The sequence below is a fragment of the Chelonoidis abingdonii genome, chromosome 7 (genome assembly GCF_003597395.2).
Source record: "Chelonoidis abingdonii isolate Lonesome George chromosome 7, CheloAbing_2.0, whole genome shotgun sequence".
Lineage (NCBI taxonomy): Eukaryota > Metazoa > Chordata > Testudines > Testudinidae > Chelonoidis > Chelonoidis abingdonii.
In genome coordinates this window covers 81,366,989-81,386,952 of record NC_133775.1, presented here as the reverse complement: position 1 = coordinate 81,386,952, position 19,964 = coordinate 81,366,989, and the positions used below count along the sequence as shown (strand labels likewise).

Here is a 19,964-nt window from a genome sequence, read left to right as displayed (position 1 = left end):
CTCTGTCAAGGGCAGTTTCCTTACCCACGTTTTTTTCTCCTCTTCACTTGTCGCCTTCACCATGACCTGTGGCAGTCTGTCTAGTCTTACCTTTGTAACTTAGATTTTAATGGCCTGCTTTTTAATAGTGCTGGGCATCCACAAATCCCACTGAAGTCCATGGTAACTACATGAAAATCAGGCCATACATGATCCTTGGTGCAGGGGCCTTGTTTCCTTTGTCTCCGCTACACACCACGCACATCTCTAATTTTTTAAACTAACTGATTATCAACAATGCACTTAAGACTTTGAACAAACCTTGTACAACTATTTACCTCTCACTTGTGGTCACAAATTAATACAACAACGGTGAAAAGCTTGCACAGCCATCACCTGAGCACCAGTCATTTCTCAAATGTTCCTAGTGCAACCACCACAATTACACTTCATACAGCTGACACTGCCCCCTCTGGCACAGCACTGCCAAGTGGCCCATAGAAGACAACAGCCATCTTGTACAAACAAGCACACAAGAACTTGACAAAGTCTTGTCTCCTCCCTTATGTAGTTCTCACATTTTCTCTCCTTGATCAATCCATATACAAAAACAACTAAAAAAACAGTTATTTGTACTGTACTATTTAGGTCAGACATGTAAGTTTTAGCATTGCTTCCTTCTAAGGTCAGGCTTAAACCACCTACAAAAGAACATAATCTCTCTATAAAATGGGGCTTTTCCTGCTGTTTGACTCAAGCTCTTCAGACTTCTCAGAGGGGCACAGTACCACTCTCTGTATGTAATATGCATAACTGCTTTTTCTTCCTTTAAGTTTGGCTTACACACCTGCGGTTAAATTGACTGGCAAACTTGATGTAAAAAGGGATTCGTCCTGCACAGTTATACAGCATGTGGGTGGTAGGTATATCTTCCTCTATGTCCCGGAGCAAAGATCACATGAATGAAGGTAACATACCCAATCGTCAAAGCTTCCTATGAGAGCAGGAGGCGAGCATAAGCACCTCTCTGTCCTTGCCATCTAATACTATTACGACCATGTATTACTGATGTAAGGGACCAGAGTGACAGCCCAGAGAACATAATGGCCAACACCATTTCAAGCTTCTGCACGCTATCTAACTAATGTGCCTCAGGTCTGATGGACAACCTCTAACAGTGAAGGAAAAACATTATCTAAGATCACTCAGTCTTTGGCCTTTTTGCTGACACTGCCAGCAATTCTGGATAATATAATGATGGTTTTCGTAATGCAGGACCTTGTAGTCATATGAGCACAAAGTCAGGACTAAGTGATTCCTGCATTCTACTCCTAGCACTGACAAGAGGCTTGTTGAGACACTTGGGGCAATTCACTCGGCCTCTCGGTGTTTGGTTTCTCCATCTGTAAAATGGGGATAATAATATACTGATAAAACTTCAATAAATTAGATAGATAGGTAGAGAGACAGATAATGATCATGCCCATTTTACCACTAAGGAAAATCAGGCAGAGCGAGGTTAAGTGTCTTGATTTCAAGTCACAAATGAAGCTTGTTCAGAGCCTGGGACAGACCTCTGGACTTTTAGTCCATACCTTCATAAATAGACCCGATTCCCACTGGATCAAACCTCATTCTGGAAAAAGAGCAATGTATACAGAACAGCATTTACTAATCCTTTCCCTTTGTAAACTAGTCAGCTGTAGCGATTAGAGGAATTTTCCCCTGAGAAATGCCAAATTACTACTACTTAATTGTCCTTTCACATTAAAATCATTTCTAACACTACAGCTGAGAAAATAATTTGAGAACAGAATAATTAAGAGTCCACCGCTTCGTATGAGATTGAACAAATCATAACAATTTACAACATTAGCAAACAGTTTAGCAGTGATATGACTGAATCAGCACTGAAACGGAATGACATTTAAATGGGACTAATAACAATACTTCATTCACTGGTTTTGTGTGAACTTCATTATAAAAATGTCAGAAGATAGACAAATGAATAATGAGTGTCATACCAGAACAGACGTATTCCTTTTTCTGAACATCCGCCACATTAAAACCCCGAAGGTGCACGGGTGCCATGCAGAATGTGAACTGCCCAATCGAGCGTCTCTGACGCAGCCAGTCAGACAGCCAAGCCAAGTGGCAGTCACAATACAGGTAATTGGAGTGAAGCCGCCTGCAATGGGCAAAAAGAGTCACATCACATCTGAATGTTTTAGAAACAGTGATTAAACAAAGCAAACTCATACAAATTTTCAGAGACATTGTACTAAAAACCCTGCATATATTTTTACATAGGAGTAAGTTGAATTATTAGAGATAAATGTTGAGACTAGAGGATGAGGGGATCCACAAAATTGAAGGAGCTCTCATTTGATCAAATGTTTTCTCTGTTCTATTGAAAAGCAATAAGTGAACCTGACACGAAGCAGAGCTCCAAGTAAGCACCCGAAAGGAGGGGTGTGCAATCAACCCATGAAACTGACAATTTTCCAGCAGAGCGCAATCTTGGGTGAAATTACCAGTGCCAGGAGTACCACAGCAGCTTCATGGTAGTTGGAGGCTTTTACCTTAGGGGGGTATAGACAAAGCACAGAGGACCCCAAAAAAGATAATATATATTAATTGAACTTTTTCTAATCCATGAAAGGTTTAGTTCACATTTAGGTGAAGATTCATCTTTTCCCATCATTAAGTAATTTAATACAAGCTTCACTTGTTGTCATGGCCATCCATTGAGCTTCTAAGAGGAGTCTGAGAAGTATTGTTCAGCAATGGGATGTCTATTTTACAGACTCACAGCAGACTGAAATCTTAAATACAAAATACTCAAATTATAAGTACTTGTGCAATTTTGCTGCAGGTTTGCAGCATATATTAATTGCTTCTCCCACCCCCACCCTCAACCATCAGTTCATTTTTAACATGATGCAATTTCACAAGAGAAGATGTAAACTTCTAAGTTTATACTAATAACTTCCAGAAGCATTATCTATCTTTAATCCCCTCCCTCCCCCATATCTTTTAAATAGTAAACATGCAATCGTGGAATGAACCCAATACTGTTTAATAACTACCACAAACTCTAGGACAAAGTTTAATAAGTTAAAACTGGCAAGATTAAACATTTCATTCCTTTTAATAAGTCATGAATTTGTAGCATTATGACAAAGTTGAAATGACAACCCCCCATTCCCCATCGAAGACTGAAAATCCTGTAAGATATAGTTAGACAAAGCATTCTTAAATGCAATGCAGTAATATATCAAGTATTATATTAAAAAAAAGAAACAATTGGTGTGCACACAGGATTTAGCCTTGCCAGCTCCAGAAGAAATTAACCATCAATCTAGAGATATTCATATTACACAATGGCAGTTGAGATCAGTGGTGGCGCCCGAGTTGACAGTCCCTAGATTTGTATGTCTGGGGGGAACCAGTGACACATCTTCAGTGGCTGGACCTCAAGCTTGGAATTCATTTCCATGCTTTGGCCAGTACCGTTTACATCTGCTGAGTACACTTCAGGGCACAATGTAAAGCAGATCTATTCACCCAAGATTTCAATGAAGGGGCAGGGTACGGCAGCAATGTTGTTACATTTTGTGAAAGCTTCAGATGACACAGCATCAACTTCGAACTGTGGTAAAATGTTTTTATTATGAATTGTTTTTTATTTCATTTTTGATAAGCACAGTATATAAACTGAAAGAACAAATATACACATTCACAAAGCCGAGAGAACATCGTCTAGGAAAAGATCACCCTAACTGCAACAAGGCCGTGTCAACCTATAGATCAACAATTCCATACAGCTAACCTGACAAAGAATTAGCATCCCTTCCCATCACAACATTCAAGAGTATCCTATGATGATATTCAGAATTATACTTTCTAAAGAAAGTAGGAACATGACTTTTTTAGTTTTCAGACAGGGCTCATAAGATAAAATTTTCACAAGAACTGCTTCCATATCTCCAATTTGTTTTCTTGCTAGACATGTAGAACCAGGGGCAGCTCCACGTATTTTGCCGACACAAGCACAGCAATCAGGCTCCCTTCAGCGGCATGCCTGCGGGAGGTCTGCTGGTCCTGCGCCTTCGGCGTACCTGCTGCCGAATTACCGCCGAAACCGTGGGATCAGCGGACCTCCTGCAGGCATGCTGCAGAAGGCAGCCTGATGGCTGCCCTCAGAGCAACCAGCACGCCGCCCCCTGCGGCTTGCCACCCCAAGCATGCGCTTGCTGCACTGGTGCCTGGAGCCGCCCCTGTGTAGAACTAATTTCTGGGTTTACATATTTTAAAAGTGGGAACTATACTCCTCCTCAATCGGCCTGCATTGTCCCATGTGAACCCTATCTTTAGACTTGATAATGTTATTTGTGTTGAAATTCTGCAGCATGCCATGGGTGTTTGGGAATTGCTCTTGGTTCATTGTAAACAAGCTGTCAAGCTTAACCAGGTAGCCTATAGGAATATGTCTTTGATAAACAAATTAATGAATACAATAAGAATACTTGAAAAGGGCTTCCATTGTGGTTGAGAAACACAGCACAACAGTCCCTTGTGCAAGTCAGGAGCACTGCAGCCATTTGGTGGGTTTGGGGTTTTTTTCTTTTGTATATTTTACATATTTTTTAAATGTAATCATTTACCTCTGCAGTCATTCACAGATGCAGAGACAACAGGAGACTGACCATTAAAGAAATTAATACAGAGGCCATGTTTAGAATAAATAAAGCTGTTTTACGCAGATGAAAGCAGATCAATACAAACTAATTTCTGTAAATTCCAATCACAAGCCAAAAAAAAAAATCAATAAAACAAACAAAAACCAACAGAAAAGAGGAGTTAGGTTGAACAGATCAGCATAGAAGAGCTGATTTATTTATTTTATTTTTAGAAAGGATTCTTAAGCGCTACAATTATATTAGTACATTTTTCTTTCCCTTAAGGTCATATTGACTGAACACTTTTAATTTTTCCTCCCATGTTCTTCATAATGGAATGGATGTTTTTTGTTTTTTTTTTTAAAAAAACTTCACATGACTCTTGTCCTTATAAAACAAGCTGGATTGAGAGCACTGAGAATAAACTTTTTAGCTACAGAATAAGTACAGTACAGGCACCTTCCCTAACTGCCTGTCTATGGACCTCAACACTCACTACAAAGAATTACATCCACTGTACTCTACCTAGGCCCATTCGATCTCTGGCCTCTCTAGTAAACCTACTAACATGATGGCCAGGTGTGATGTTATTTTTGTGATGTGGACACCTAGCCATAGGGAAGTAAACGAAGACTATATTCATTCTACCGAAGGTACTCCACAGCCATCAGATGGCTGGATTTGAACCATTGACTGAAGGATCAAATACTACAGCCTACCTTTCCAACCCAAGTCCTCATGCCTGCAGCAAATTCTATGCAACATGCTTTCTCTCATAGATTTTGTTATTTATGAAAGCAGATTCTCTGAGGTATGTATTAACGTGGAAGAGAAAGAAAAAACACGTACAAAATAAAATCAGAAATGTGACATGAGAGAAGATATTGCTGTCCCACCCCACATTAATATCTTCATATAAACATTTTACCTAACAGAACAATAAGAGACCTATTTCTAAGTTGATTTGTGCAGAGATGCGTTACCTGGGCAGTTGCAAAGGGGCATTATTACTTATTTCAGCAAACCACATGTTTAATATTAAAGCCACATTATCCTGCAATATGTACCAACAATGGTCAAGTGTGTTTCTAACCATTTTTAGCTATGAAAAATAATGTTAATATTTAGACATCATCTTTGTGAGATGTGATGGTGATGATTTGAGGAGAATGAAACAATTCCAGGAAGGAGCAGCGTTAGAAGTCATGAAATATTTGTGGTATCTGTGTTTATCTTATATTTATTATTCTTTTGATGGCTTTACTATCTCTGACAAAGTAGGAGGAAGGTAAAATGAAAAATTAAACCACTGTATTACAATTCTACCCTTCTGCATGGGGCTTTTAAAAAAAATACTGAATGTTTAGAAGGGATGTAATTTGGCAGTCTTTGAGACTCACATATGCCACTTACTATTGATGAAACTACCTTTGCAGAACATAAGGTGAATAAATACAAATGCCAGCTTTTAAAGGTGCCCTTTTAGCCACAGATTCTAAATTAAATTTCCAGCAAATCCTTTTAGAATGGGTCAGCATTTGTGTTCTGTAAAATGTGGCTCTCAGAATTCAATATAAAAGCTTCTCTTTATAAATCCCATTTATGACTTCCTTCCTTTTTTTTTTGTTCCCTTTTTTTCTTCTTTAATTACAGCAAAGGGGGATTAGTCAGTGTAAGTCTCCCGGGAGCCATCTCCGAAATTAAACTAAAGGGAAAATGGCAGCAGGCACTGAGCTCTGGGAACAGACAAGACTGATTGATCTGAAGTAGCCAGGCAAATATTCTGGATCGTTAAGGGAGAGAAATATCTTAAACCATCCTTCAGCTCCCCCCACGAAAAGACAAAAATATAAATTCTCTTTGATCAGTTACATTAATGTTAGCATCCTTTAGAGAAAAAAAGAAAGTAAATATAAATCAGTAGTTATCACTTTACAGAAAACAGCCTATCAGTATGGACAGATAAGAACCATTTTTCTTCAGTTGACTTAACTGGCCTACTGTGATTATATGAAAATATATATCCAAACATATCACTCTGCTTCCCACTAGTATGAACAGGCTGCTAGTAATTGGCTTGCTGAAAATTTTGGAGTAAGCACATGGCTTGTTTTTATACGCTGGAGTAAAATCAAAGAGGTGTTTCTTTAAAAAATGACTTCTGGAGCTGTGTATTCATTTCAAGCGAATGCTTTTGGAAATGGCTGGGTGGGGTAGAGCTGCAAAGCTGATGGCATTACCGTTTGGAATTTTACCTCTAAACCCTCGGTCTAAATTCCACAAAAATTACACACAGGTCAATTTAATTCCCTTTGTATAAGGTTTTCCTAAAGCTGGTTGGAAATTTTTCAGAGGAACCTTTTTCCATTGGAAAAAGCAGATTTGTCACAAGAGAAAATGTTTTGCAAAAATGGGACAATTTCTATTAAATTTTATTTGGAGAGAAAAAATTCAAAACAAAATATTTTAGATATTTTGGTGCAAAATGACTTTTCGTTTCAAAATGTACTGTATGTTCTATTTAAAAAATAAAAGTAATTTAAAATGTCAAAATCAGATTGAAACATTTTGACTATAAAAATTAAAGATTTTGATTGACAAACAATTTTTTAATTAAATTTTGTTTCAAGGATATTTTTAAATTTTTGGGTTTGTTCCATTTTGGAACAACTTTTTTTCATTTTTTTTTTAACCTCACAGAATTTCCCACTAAATGAAAAATCTTGTTTCTGCACTGCTCTGATTTCTACATTACCCTAGGTGAAACTGTGCATGCATTTAAAAGCTGTGTGACCCCAACGTATTGAGATTTGCGTAGGCTGTAAGGAAGGGTTCAGTTTGGCCTCCCAGTATCAACTAAATAACAGAATTACTTTTCATAATCAGCATGTGATGACAATTAGGCTCAACTGGTAAATTTTTTCTCCCAAAACTAGCTTGAGCTGGTTACCTTGGGGAGAGTCTGAAATATGTTCTGACCCAATAAGGTTACCTCATTCCTGTTTACAAGGGTTAACATCACAAAATAAAGTTTTGGCTTGACCTATTTGCTGTCCTTTTGTTAAAGAAAAGTGGTTTAAAAAACCTTTATAAAAGTATTCCTTGAATAAAGACAAATATTCAAAGCAAAGACAGAGTTATCCAGGCTGCTACTTATTTCTGAATTCAGTACTTACAGAGTCCTGATCTTTGGCATATGGTTGAAACTGGTAAGAGGGATGCGGGTGATGTTGTTATTGTTGAGAGTGCTGTTAAAAAAGAAAGAAAGAAAAGAAAAACAGATTGATCAATTATTTACACTGCTTTACCAGCATACTCTTTATAGAAATGAACTGCTTCAACAACGAGTAATAAATATATAGTGCTGCAAACAAGAAGACATGCTGACAAATATCTCAGGAGCGATTTGTGAGTTGTCAGGCAGAGTTTTATGGCAGAGTAACCAATAATTGAGCACAAGTAAGCAAAAATTGCTATTTAACATGCCCTGCCCTATGTAGCAAGTAGCACAAGAGTTCATCCACTAGAGTATTTGTTTTCAAACAAAAGGGGAGATGTTGGCACTTAAAGCCTCCTTAGCACAGCCTGTTTGCAATAAGACATTCAGCTCAAACTGCTCTGTTAGAAACACATGGATGGATGAGGAATTCTTGTTTGGTTTCCTTAGGAAGAAATATACGGAACGTGGAATGGTCCAGAATAAACATTTCCTGTTCAAAGCATATAAGGGTTTCAAATGGAAACTCCATCAAGTGTATTTTATTAGAGCTGGTCTTAGACAGAATGGAACCCCGGCTGCCATTAGGGACCCTAATCATGTTTTTTATGATAAAATGACTAGTTTAGCATCAATTGGGGTAGGTTGCCCTCATTTATGTTGTTCCTAATTATATCAGTGACTACCTGGAAAATTAGAAGCTATAAAGTTTATCAATGATGGCCTGGGAAATGGAACACACACACCAGGAGGGTGTACTTCCCACATTCCAATTGCTCAGAAATTGCAACTACTGCAGCCTACTGTGCCAAGAGACTTGATCAATCCTGACTATCTGTTATCGACCATGCTGCACTGTCCATTCTACTTCTAACTGAAATGGTTAAAGCTCTTCAAATTTCCCTTATTTAAAATGCAAACACACAGCAGTTGTTTATAGCAATGGACCAGCAGGCTGTACATTATAACAGGTATAGTGCAGTGTTTTGGGCAATTACTGTAGAAACCAATAGCTTGGGCTTGTTTCAGATTAAGGGCTGTAAACTTTGTGAAGGTGATAAAATAAACAGCCACCTTAAATAACACTTACTGTTACTTACACCGGAATTGTTCAGTAGTTGTGATATTATGTATTTGTGCAGGGCATTTCATAAAAAGATTTTCAAGAGCTTTAAAATAATTAACTAATTAACCTTGTAATTCATCTGTAACTTCCTTCCAACAGATAACTCGTTTTCTGTATACCAGAGATCAGCGTGTACAACAGAAACCTCTCAGAAGATTCCCAGTTTGCACAATGTTAGTGTACCGTAGCCTACAACACAATATATTGCAGTATTTTAGCTCCACTAGAAAAACTGGTAATGTCTGATGTTGGCTCAAATCAGAAATCAGAACGCTCTCAAATATGGAGGGGATAGGATGTCTAAAATGCAGACCTAAATTAAGATACACATTTCACAATTTGAATCCCGAATTCAGAACACCTCAATTTCATTGGGAAGGGCAAAGAATTAGGGAGGAAAGTACTGTCAATATCTGGAGCTGAATCCTGTAATGCACTCATGGCACAAACTACTCAGGATAAACTGTGATGCCTCACTGTGAACTTCTCTGAGGCTGAAAAGCTGCTTCGTTTGTCCCACACAATTCCCTTCTTAAGGGCATCATAATACCAAAATGAATTTTCCACTATAACAGTTTCTACTATGTATTTTAAAATAAAGCTCTCTTTATATGTAATTATTATTGCTAGATTATGGTATCTAGCAGATGGTGCAGGAACGGAAGTCAGTGGTAGACAACTTGCCAAAAGAAGTGTGTGGCACAGTAATTTTCATTCAGACAAATGACACACTCTGTAGGAATAAATGACAGCAAATATTGTCCAGTGGCTCAAGCAGAGGATTATAATTCAGAACTGCTGAGTTCAATTGCTATCTCTGTCACTAATTCTGCCTGTAATCTTGGATAAGTCACTTAGCATCGGCCTCTGTTTTCCCATCTGTAAAATACTTATCTACCTAGCCACAGAGATATTGATGCTTAATGTGTGTAACACACTCTAGATCAACCACCTTGGATGAGGCTATAGAAGTGCTAAGCATTATTACTGTTGTTATACCTGTGTTCTGATTTTGTTCACTTGTCCACCAAAAGAAAAAGGCAAAGTGTAAATGTGTGTTAGTTTAAGTGGCATATATTACAGAGAGCATTAGTATAGGAAATAACTCCATGCAGTGACTGGGATCATAAATCGCTAAAGAAAAACCATGCATATAGTCAATTTTGAAAATTAAATTGTACACAAAGTTGACAACTGAATATGTCAGTGAGGGCACTAAAGGATCCAATGCAAGTCAAACTGAATTCAGTGGAGACTGTGCATTGACTTTTAACAGAACACAGAGTGGATTCAGAAAGTGAAAAGTCACAGTGAACATCTTTCCCAAGTAACTGAGAGATACATTCTGTACACTATTCCCAGCACGACTGTTGAAAATTCAATCTGTACTATCAAACAGACTCAGATATAGCTATTGTAAAAAAAAAAGGCACATATTTAATAGACAAAGTATCAGTCTAGTAACCCAAATCCTAGCTTTGTTACTTACATATTTCCAACATTAAGAGTCCATTTGTTGCTAGAAATAAGCAGGAAGACTTCCATAGGTCTCCAATAAATAAATGATTGAGCAACAAATAATGAGGAATATAGTTAATACTGAATTAAGCCTTATTTCATTAATCTACTAATTAACTACAACATTTCAAGTATAATCGTAGCAGATAGCTACTGCACAGAAGACTTATTAATGCATTATTACACTGATATTTAAATGTTAACTATTATGAAGGCAATAAAGCATTTATGATTATAGCTGTATTTCAACACAAAGGCTACTAAATACAGCTGTACTGCTTCCATTGCTCCACAAAGGGTACTAGTTGATAGTGAACTGTCTGCATTATTGGTTGTGTGAAGTTAACCCCTTTGCAATGATTCTTCAGCATGTGGTAGTCTAATGTAGCAGCATTCTTGTATAGGCTCTTGCAGGGGAGCCTTCAAGATAGATGGAACAGTGCTAGGGAGACATTTTGCAAACCTGAATACCAAGTACATGAAGCAGTTGTCAAGTGTTTAAAACTCATCATCCCAGTAACGATTTTTAAGCCTGTGTGTTGTGGTGGAGTCAAAAGACCATAATGCACTTATATATGGAAGATGAGGGGGAACAGAGAATATCCATCCCCTCAATTTTCTAGTAAGTGCTATGAAGCCCAGTAGATATTTGAAACAGACTAAGAGCAGAAAACTAGATGAGGTCCTGGACTCTCAGAGCATCCAGGTTCCCTCCGCATCATATAAGGAGCCTGGAGACTCACATCACACCACACTGTCATCAAGAGCACACCTCTAACCTGTTGCTTATTTTAGAGCCAAGTTTACCCTCATCCCTCACAAACTCACTGTTATCACTATAAGGTGTTCACTTCCAAAATGCTGAATCAGTAACCTAAGGTTAGAGAAAATGTTATTTATGGCTGCAGACCTGTCACCTTGGGCTGCGATATTGTCAGATCTTGCAAGCAAAGCAGGCTCAGGATGCAGCAGTACCTGGTGGGCCTCCAAGAACTACTTGGGAGCTGCACAAAATGGTGTTAGCCATCTGTAGGTGGCACTTCCCTGAGGCATATCTTCAGCTGTGGTAAATTGTCAGCTCCAATGACTTCAGTTTATACCAGCTGAGATCTGCCCCCCGGGGCAGCATGCTATTAGGAGGTACTCACTTTCCCATAAGATATAAAACTGACTTGTGGTCATTAAAAGATCACCTAGCATTTTTTCAAAAGTAGGAATGTTGGCTCTGGAATCTTGTATATATGTATGTATGTATCCCATGACCGATTTTCATGACGTAAGCTTGATAAGTTTATGGAAGGGATGGTATGATGGGACAGCTTAATTTTGGCAACTGATCTTTGATTATCAGCAGGTAAGTATGCCCAGTGGTCTGTGATGGGATGTTAGATGGGATGGGATCTGAGTTACTGCAGAGAATTCTTTCCTGAGTGCTGGCTGGTGAGTCTTGCCCACATGCTCAGGGATTAGCTGATCACCATATTTGGGATCAGGAAGGAATTTTCCTCCGGGGCAGATTGGCAGGGGCCCTGGAGGTTTTTCGCCTTCCTCTACAGTGTGGGGCTTGGGTCACTTGCTGGTGGATTCTCTGCAGCTTGAGCTTTTCAAACCACAATTTGAAGACTTCAATAACTCAGACATAGGTTAGGGGTTTGTTATAGAAGTGGATGGGTAGGATTCTGGGCCTACTTTGTGCAGGAGGTCAGACTAGATGATCATATTGGTCCCTTCTGACCTTAAAGTCTATGAGTCTATGATATGTTTCAGTGGCACGTTTTTATTCTGACATTACCCATCTCCTCTCTGGGTCTGGAATCCTGGTTCAATACCAAATCTGGTAAACACAATCTGCCTCCTTCCTCACATTTCCCATGCAAATTCATTTGCATTCAACATTCTTACATACTTCCCAGTGGCACTAAACTGTTGCACAGCATTGCAGTCCGCTGATAAAAAAAATACTGAATTCCACCCTAAAGGTGGCTGCATTTTCTGGTGAATGACATGATCCTTTGTATTTCCACAGTTGCTAAAGTGCTTTAGATGAAAGGTGCTATATATATATGGAAAATCATTACAATATGTGAGAGGAATTAATCCAACATCATTAAAATGTTTCTACTCTTGTTTTGTGGCATCCCCATCATTTTGAGTGGGAAAAGAGGTGCTAATGGGTGACTGATACTTACAAAGATTAGTATATCTCAAATTCTAGAACAAACATAATAGCTTCTAGGCACAGTCCAAATGCTCTGACCAAAAAGTGAAAAGATTAGATTTCTAATCTTCCCAGACTATTTACTCAGTTTGAAAGATTCAACCTAGCAGTCTAACTATCTCCCCAAACCAGCTGGACTGATTAGGAACTGAAAAATCCTAGGACTTTTGCTGAATGGCCAGACGAACTCTCTCTTCTCTCTCTTACTGCTTCAAGCTATAGGAAAATATTGTGGGTTTTGTTCCTCTTTGTTGTGTCTTTGCACCGCCAACAATAAAAATTACAACACATCCACCCTATCTACTCCAGTTAAGAACTGGAAATATACTGCAAGACCAAAGATATCTTCTGGCAATGCCATCAGAAAAGATTGCAAACCAGATGTAAAAAGATTATGTTAAATACCTATATTACAACAAGTAAAAAGGTAACAATATTAACCGCCTTGCTATTTTTGCAGTCAACCACAACTTCAAGTGATAAAACAGGAAGGCTTTTTTTGGTTTCTTTTACAATGAAAAGGTCCTAATATATAACAATGATTAATTATAATCCATTGTAACCCAGCTAATGCAAGTTATGGCATTCTATTTTATCAGTGTTATAAAGAAAAAAGACCTCATAGCAAAATCTAATTTTCCTCCTCTAAACAGTACACTTTTTTCATAAAAGAACAGACACAGGAAAACAACTATCAATACAATATCTGCAATGATGTTCTTTTTACGCACAGGATTTGAATGGATATAAATGACAGAAAAATCTACATGCAGCACTAGGCCAGAGCTGAGGGCACGCTTTGGTTTCTGCATATAATAGGGACTGTGATTTTCTTTTACATCCCATTTCTGCAGCTGATTAGCACAAACAGCTAATCAAATTGAGAAATGATATGGTAGATTATATTTTTGATTAGGACTTTTTTCCAAGCATTAATGAGCATCTACCATAGTTACCAGGGGTCTGCTAGCCATTCAGCCTTTGATAAGCACCAGGCTTCTTTTGTGTAGCATTTGGCTCTGCTGATCAAGGGGGTTTGTAGCATTTTCAGAATTCTCAGCTATGAAGAAACACTAAGGACCACAGGAGATCAGATCCATGAGAGGAAGAACAAAAAAAAAATGTATAGACAAACTACTGTAAGAAATATACTTTCAAGTAGTGAGGGGTAAATGGGAAAAGAGAAAAGAAACACGACCAGCTCATTTTCTGTATTTGTGTTGCTCTTTGAATTTCTTCTTCTTTTGCTCACTAGACATTAATAGTCTCTGGATTGTTTGCCAAAGTTTTGTAGTTTAAAAAAGAATTGTTTGAACCCTGGAAAGCATCATTTGGCAACACACAGCTCATGCTTATAGGGACTACAACTTTTAAACTGAACAGACACTCTTTTAATTTTCATTCTCCCCTCTCCCCACAAAAAAGACCAATTTGCTTACTTTTCTAGCTGTGTGGTAAACATGTTTTGAATGTGTGTCTTTGATTTGCATGATCCGGGCCTGGAGTTGAAAAGCAGACCTCTGAGGCTGGTTGGAGCAGCGGCAGCTGCTGTGTTGCTGGTAGTGCTAACAAGTCTAACATTTCCCTCTGTCTCCTTTGATTAGACCACTGCTTTATCACAGTGTCCTTTTTTTGGCTGTGTGTGTAATCCGTGTGTTGTGTGTCCATAACACCATGTAATTGGCCCTAATGCAACATTATTATCTGTATGCAGGCAAGGACTGGATACAAATGGTGCATATGCCGGCTTACAACATTCCCAGGATCAGATGATCAGATTCCCAATTTTAGAGGGACAGTCCTGATTTTAAGGTCTTTTTTTCTTATATAAGCTCCTATTATCCCCCACCCACCCCTGTCTTGATTTTTCACATTTGCTGTCTGGTCATCGTACCCAAGAGTGAGTTACTCACCTGTCATCCTCCCTGATTATTGCCTCTGCCATAACTGCCAGGCTTTTCATATTGCTTGTTCCCAAAGCAAATGGACACTCTGTTCAAAGTGGAAAGGTACAGGAGAGTGGAATTCCAGAAACACACACGCACATACTCTCAGTTAAACAAAACTGGAATTTTTTAACTAATTTGTCTAGAAATCTCCAAGCACAAGTAAAAACACAATTAAGCCTCAGAACACCTTTTGCATAAACAGTATTGCTAAGAATGTTATCCCTGTGTGGGGATGGGTGAATTGAGGCAAACAGAGGTTAAGCTATTTGACCAAGGACAGTGGTGTAGCTGGGAGAAGAGCCTTGAGGAACCCTGATATATACTCCCCTGCTAGCCAGCACCAGCTAGACAGAACTTTCCAGATGGGCAAAAATCTCATGATTTCAAAAATCATGAATCACGCGCTCAAATCATGCGAGACATTTTAAAAGTGTGGGTTTTTTTAATTTGCCTTCTGGTTTTGGGGCCTTTGCAGTTCACATTTTCAAGCTTTTCTCCACAACCAAATGTGACAAAGTTTTTTAAATGAAAATTGAGATTCTTATATAATCACAGGATCTGGGCCTTTAAAAAACACACCAAATACCTCAAGACTCCAAATAAAATTGAGAATTGGCGACTTTTTTTTTTTCCTCATTTGATCACCAGACTCCTCTTTATTTCAGACTTAGCTGACACCATTTTGATGCAATACAGTCCTGGAAACATACTGTAACCACCACAACATGAACAGTAACAGGGTTCCTATGACTTCATGTTTACAGAACTGGAGGGCAGGAAATCTTTTAGTATCTATGTGACTAGACTGCAGAACCACAATGCTAACAACACTGTGTCTTTATACATTATATAGAGATGACGTGTGTCTTGGCTTCCAAGATTTTTCCTCTCTATTTCCATAAAGTTTATTAGATTTACCTTTTCTAAATCACCAACCCTAATAAGAAAGCCTATTTTGTGGGTGGACAAAAATTAATAAGACTAGATTTAACACAGTGGGCAAAAGTGTCATGCTGCCACTAATACATTCTATGGTAATGACAGTTATAGTCATCAATGGCAGCACTACCTCTTAGGCCCCTGCCTACATTGACACTTTAATCTTGCAAGTAGAACTGGTTTTAAATGTGGTTTCAAACCAGTTTCTGCTAACTAGGTTTAATCATGTTTTACTAGGTCGCTGTAGACCAGACACACCCATTTACAAACCTACATGCCAGGTCTTGTCCACAATGGTTAAATAACTCCATTTGGAAAAGGATTTTTATCATCCTGATTCATAAGGGCACTGCGCACCTACAGCTCCGACATACTTCACAGGAGCTAATACTGTTCAGCACCTCTGAAAACCAGGCCATAAATCTGTTTTCAGTAGTTCAAACAGAGTTTGTGCATTTTGTATGCAGACATAATTAATCCGCATAAAGAACATTTGGATCCTGGGATGAAAGTCGCCATATTTTCATCAATTGTAAAAAAGGTTATATTTAATATAAGTCAAAATAAATCAGCATTAAATAAAATGCATAGTGTTTCTCAAAGAGGTGAGCTGCCTCAACAACCTCACCCTCTACTTTCTAAATGGCCAAGCAAAGGAAGACCCAGTGCTCCCATGGGTTGTTTTCAACATTTTTTTCTTTTCCAGTTCTGGGTGCCTCCCATATACAGTTTCTTGATCTCCCCACAGAGCATTTAAATTAAAGCCCATAACTGCTGTGTGGGCATATAATGAAAGTAACTGATGCTGCACTGATTAATCCATTACTCTCAACTGTTAGAAAACATAATGATCGCACAAGGGGCCTTATTCACGAGGTAGAGCAGTTGAGCTGTAATCTGACACCTCAAATTAGCAGCAAAAGCAACAACAGCTGGGTTTTTCTCTCAATATTTGTACCCAACTCTAAAGTGATTTGGCACCATACAAATGTTATTTTTAAACACAACATTAACACAGCCAACTAATGTTTTAAATGGTCTCCAGGTGTCATATAAAATCCATAGAAATGAAAACAATCAGTTGCCAATTTGGTTTCTATTCTGCTTTTATCTTAATAAACAGATTCACCATTAATCCTAGGTGATTGTTTTCTTTTTCCAAATGTGTTATCAAAGATATGAGCGGGTCTTCTATTGTTATCTCAGGTGTCTGGCAATGGAAATTTAAACAAGCCAAAGGGAACAGGAAAGAGAAATGTCCTTTTTTGGAAATGTCGGAGTGAATAAGCTTCATGTGATTAACACATGCATATGCTATGCAGAGCTGGTAGCACCACCTATTATTAAGGTTGCCTGACACTTCCCACTATAATACTCGCTTTTCAATTGCTTTATATCTTTTCCAAACTTACCATTTGGACTGAAATTTTCCATGCTGGGTGTCTGCCTCAAGAAGCACTTTTTCAGCCACTGGTTTAGCTATTTCCAAGAATAAGGCTAGGGAAAAGTACAGTTTTGTCCCATGTTAAAAAATTCCAGCAACCTTTTCTCTGAAATGCGCAATTGCTCTGAACGAGGCAGGGGTCCAGTGGAAAAAATAGTATGTTATTGTGTAAATAAAGAACATTATAATGGATATGCACCAGGGGGCTAACTTTGGCAGGCATGAATTTGCAACCATAATAATGCTCTTTTACCACAGTGTTTTTATGTTCCCAATGTGTGTGCATACGTGCACGTACTCACACGCTTCGTGCCCTGAATGTATTTTTCTGATTATTGCTGATTTATACCTTTGACATGATATTTAGGTTTCTCATGATCAATGCCTTCATGATCTATGCCCTTCCAAATATGGGGAAAAATAAAGGGAAACAAAGGAGAAATGAATAAAAGGAATAGACTTCTAAAAATAGATCTTCACCACAAGTTAACACAAGTTAGGTACACTCAACTTTTGCCACTCAAATTAGCCTTGCTCGTGTAAGAGTGGCCACACTGAAAAATAAGAGTCAAGCTGCTGTGCTGCACTCACTAAGATGTCTAGAGGCGTATCCCAGGGTTCTTTGCATTGCAGTAAGCTGAGCCACTCCATGAATTCTTTCCCAATGAAGAATTTGTCAGTCCTTTCTGGGCACAGGGGGGAATTGTGGTAAGGCATTAGGGGACTTGAGTGGTACTAGCCTGAGTCCATAATGCAGAGTGGTCTTGTTAGCAGCTGAGTTGTGCTATGTCAAGCTTCAGCCTGTATCCCCTGACTGGCCAGCCAACTCAAGTAAAAAGCTCCTCCACATGCTAACTAAAGGTTCTGTGTGAGGACAGGACTCAAGTTACAACTTGATTTAACTTTTCAGTGATGATAATCTGTAACCAAGTCTCAGCTGTCAGGGGTTTTCTGGAGAATTATGCTCTATTTCAGCTGGTTAACTGAAATTTCTGATCCATTTGATTTTTTCATTTAATATACCAAGCAAACAATGCTTTCAGCAATGAATTTACAAGAGTTATTGTCTAGCTTTTTGAATAGGGGTTGCTTTTTGTCTTTCATGTATATTATATATGTCTCCAAACAATTAGATCATAAGTCTGTCAAAGCACAGACCATGTGTTTACTCTGAACCACGTAACATACTGTGGGTGTTACAATATTATTAATAATAGAAAATATTTTTATACATTCCTTCATTCTGCTATATCTTCTTTAACAGAACTTAATTTTCCTTGGTGATTTTTGCCATGTTTTAGAGTGTTTTCTTGACAAAGGAGATCTCTTGCAATAGGGGCCGTCATTTTCATATTAGCCATAAAGTACAAATTTACAAAGAAATAGTATTTCCATTTTTGATGCACAAAGATGAAGCTGTAAGTGAGAGACAATAGTGACATCTCAAGATGGATCATTCTTTACAGAGTCCATAAAGAGCTACTAAAACATAATTAAAAATCCTTAAACTTTTGAACTTAGAAGAAAGAGCTTTAAAATACAAGAAAGCAAGGGTTCATCCTCTCTACAGTGCCAATTTAATCCAAAACTGTATATTTTTGTATTATGAGAAAGGCCTTCTTCCAGCTCCAATATAAAATATTTTCATTTAGCATGTGATAATGTCTAGCACAGGAGATCCAGTGGGCTGGAAAAGCATACTTGCCTATCAAAACAGAGAAACAAAAAAACTCTGTAACAGGATACTGGAAGATGTTTGATTTAAGACCATGTAAATGCCAGTTCCTGGCTTTGCAACTACCAGAGCTCTCAACTCAAATGAGCTAGTTGATTGTCACTGAGATATCTAAATCCTAGGCACAGCCATTACAAATGAAGTTCAGGACTCGAGGCATAGGGGCAAAATGACCATCAATACTGCAAAGCCTGTGGTAGAAAAGGTAAAACGTTAAGACTCAGTGCTCCTTCAACCAGTTCGCTATCTCAGATCATTATATTTACTATGTATATTCTATTATATTTTTACTTTTGTTTTTAGTATATAACCAAGTGGATATAAACTGGCCACTAATAAATTTATGGTAGAAATTAGAAGACAGTTTCTAATCAACAGAGAAATGAGGCTCTGATGCAGCCTTTCCACAGGAGTAGTGGGGACAAACAACCTACTTAGTTTTAGGATGGAATTTGATGCATTTCTGAATGGGATTATATGATGGGGTTGTCTGCAGCAGCAAGGGACTGGACTTAATGACCCAAAAGGTCTCTTCTAGTCCTACAATCCTAAACTTTTCTATCCTTGAAAAGGGACTTCAGCACAATACCCCTCTCCATTTTAGACCTAAGCATATGATGCCTTGAGTAATTTTTGTTCAAAGAAAAAGATGACTGCTGAATAGGCAACCCAGTTGCCTCTTGTTGCAAAAGTATTTCAGTGATGACGTTTTCCCATCTTCCACCCTAAATCATTTGCTGTCCCCATTGTCAAACATCTTCAATCTTTCAATACAGGCAGTACAACTCCACTGAAAGTGTTCAAGTTGCGTGTCGCACTGAATTTCTTGTTTTAATTTGGGGTAAGAATAGCAAAAGTGCAGTTATTTTATAGACCCTTTCCCTTCAGGAATAAAGTCACTCTCACTCAAGCAAATAAGACAAAAATGGGAGCTAAAATAATTGGTTAAAAGTAGATATCTTAAATTATTGATGGCTCCTTATGCACCTAATATGCTTGTCTTTCATCGAAGGACCTGAACAGACAAAGTAAATGATAAGCCCATGACACTCCTGAAAAATTGATTTTACAACAATTTGATGTGTGAGACACTGAGGCATGGAGAGATTAAGAGTCTCATCTTGCGCTGATTGAAGTCAATGGGATTTAAGCATACG

General features: G+C 38.2%; 1 protein-coding gene across 1 annotated transcript in view; it reads right to left on the bottom strand.

Moving 5' to 3' along the window:
- The window catches only part of SLIT3 (slit guidance ligand 3), an 811,806-nt gene that overhangs the window by 310,910 nt on the left and 480,932 nt on the right, over positions 1-19,964 (bottom strand). The window contains exons 7-8 of the mRNA XM_075068072.1: positions 7,838-7,909; positions 2,004-2,167 (exon numbers count right to left, since the gene is read on the bottom strand). Coding sequence (XP_074924173.1) covers positions 2,004-2,167; positions 7,838-7,909 — 236 coding nt within the window. The remainder of the gene's footprint in view (positions 1-2,003; positions 2,168-7,837; positions 7,910-19,964) is intronic.